Source organism: Merops nubicus, unplaced genomic scaffold (genome assembly GCF_000691845.1).
Source record: "Merops nubicus isolate BGI_N331 unplaced genomic scaffold, ASM69184v1 scaffold29198, whole genome shotgun sequence".
NCBI classification, from domain to species: domain Eukaryota; kingdom Metazoa; phylum Chordata; class Aves; order Coraciiformes; family Meropidae; genus Merops; species Merops nubicus.
Window position 1 is genome coordinate 2,175 of NW_008624106.1, and position 1,508 is coordinate 3,682.

General features: G+C 41.8%; 1 protein-coding gene across 1 annotated transcript in view; it reads left to right on the forward strand.

The window, feature by feature from the left end:
- Positions 1 to 787, forward strand: part of HOXC5 (homeobox C5) — a 2,251-nt gene extending 1,464 nt beyond the window's left edge. The window contains exon 2 of the mRNA XM_008945309.1: positions 573 to 787. Coding sequence (XP_008943557.1) covers positions 573 to 787 — 215 coding nt within the window. The remainder of the gene's footprint in view (positions 1 to 572) is intronic.
- Positions 788 to 1,508: the final 721 nt, after the last annotated feature.

A 1,508-nucleotide genomic window follows, 5' to 3' on the forward strand; every position in this document is an offset into this window, starting at 1 on the left:
AAAGGGGGGGACTTGGGGGGCTGGAGGGGTTGGGGAATGAAGGATTTTAGGCGACTTCGTTCCCTAAGTGCCCCCAGCCCCAGCGAACTTCGCTCTATCCTAGAATCCTAACATCTATTTTAAGAATAATAAGAATTTCTAATCTCTATTCTAGATTCCTAACCTCTATTCTGATAATACTAATGATTTCAAATCTCTATTCTAGATTCCTAACCTCTAATCTAATAATAATAATAATTTCTAATCTCTAGTCTGGATTTCGAACCTCTATTCTGATAATCAGAATAATTTCTAATCTCTATTCGAGATTTCTAACCTCTATTTTAATAATAATAATAATTTCCAATCCCTAGTCGAGATTTCGAACCTCTATTCTGGATTTCTAACCCCTCTTCTAATAATCGTCATAATTTCCAATCTCTGCTCTTGATTTCTAAGCGGGTTTTTCTCATCATTTTAAACAAAAAATAATAAAGACAAATTTGAACTCCACCCCGAATGATTTCGGCTCTTCACGCGGTGTCTTCCTTTATTATTCTTTTTAGAGTTTATTTTCCTTTTTCCCCCCTTAGAAACCGATGGGAAACGCTCCCGAACCAGCTACACCCGCTACCAAACTCTGGAATTAGAGAAAGAATTTCATTTTAACAGATACCTGACCCGCCGGAGGCGCATTGAGATCGCCAACAACCTCTGCCTGAACGAGAGACAAATCAAAATCTGGTTTCAAAACCGGAGGATGAAGTGGAAGAAAGATTCCAAGTTGAAAAGCAAAGAGGCTCTTTAGGTGCCCTGGCAGATTTGGGCAGGGAGGGGGGGTCCCCTGGGGGTGTTTTTTTTGGCTTTTTTTTTTTTTAAAGAATTATTATTTGAATTCTATTTTTTTGGGGCTCTTTTCCATCCCTCCCGGTGGAAGCTACCTTGAGGAAAGTGATTTTCTTGGGGTTTTTTTCTTTGGGGTGGGGAGGGAGCTGCTGGATGGAGTCTGGTCCGTACCCTCACAAATCCCTCAGACAAAGGAAAGCTCTTATTAGTATGCAAAAAAAGCAAAAAGACAAAAAAAAAAGAAGAAAAAATCCAACCCTGCTGTTCGCTTCGTGCAAAAAAATTCCCTGTATCGCTCTTGAGGTTGTTCCTGAGTGTCCTAACCTGTGAGTTCTCTTTGAGGGGGGGGAAAAATCACCGAGAAACAACAAAAAAAGGTCAAAAAAACGCTTCCCCAAACCCCGCAGGGTGGTTGGGTGGTGATTTCTCCGCTCTAAAAAAATATTCCTAGGAAAATGGAGCCAAAAAAAAGGCTGGTGAAGAAAAAAAAGGAAAATAAGAGGGGGGGAAACTCCCCCCCCCACAATCAACCAACTCAAGTTTTGTGGAGTCTCAGCCTCGCTCTCTGAGAGGAGGAAATTCCTGATGGGAATTGTCCAGGGAAGATGCTCTGGCTCCCTTGGAGTCCGAAAGGAAAATATTCCCCCTCCCTGGGGGTCGAAAACCCCCAAAATCCACTAAAA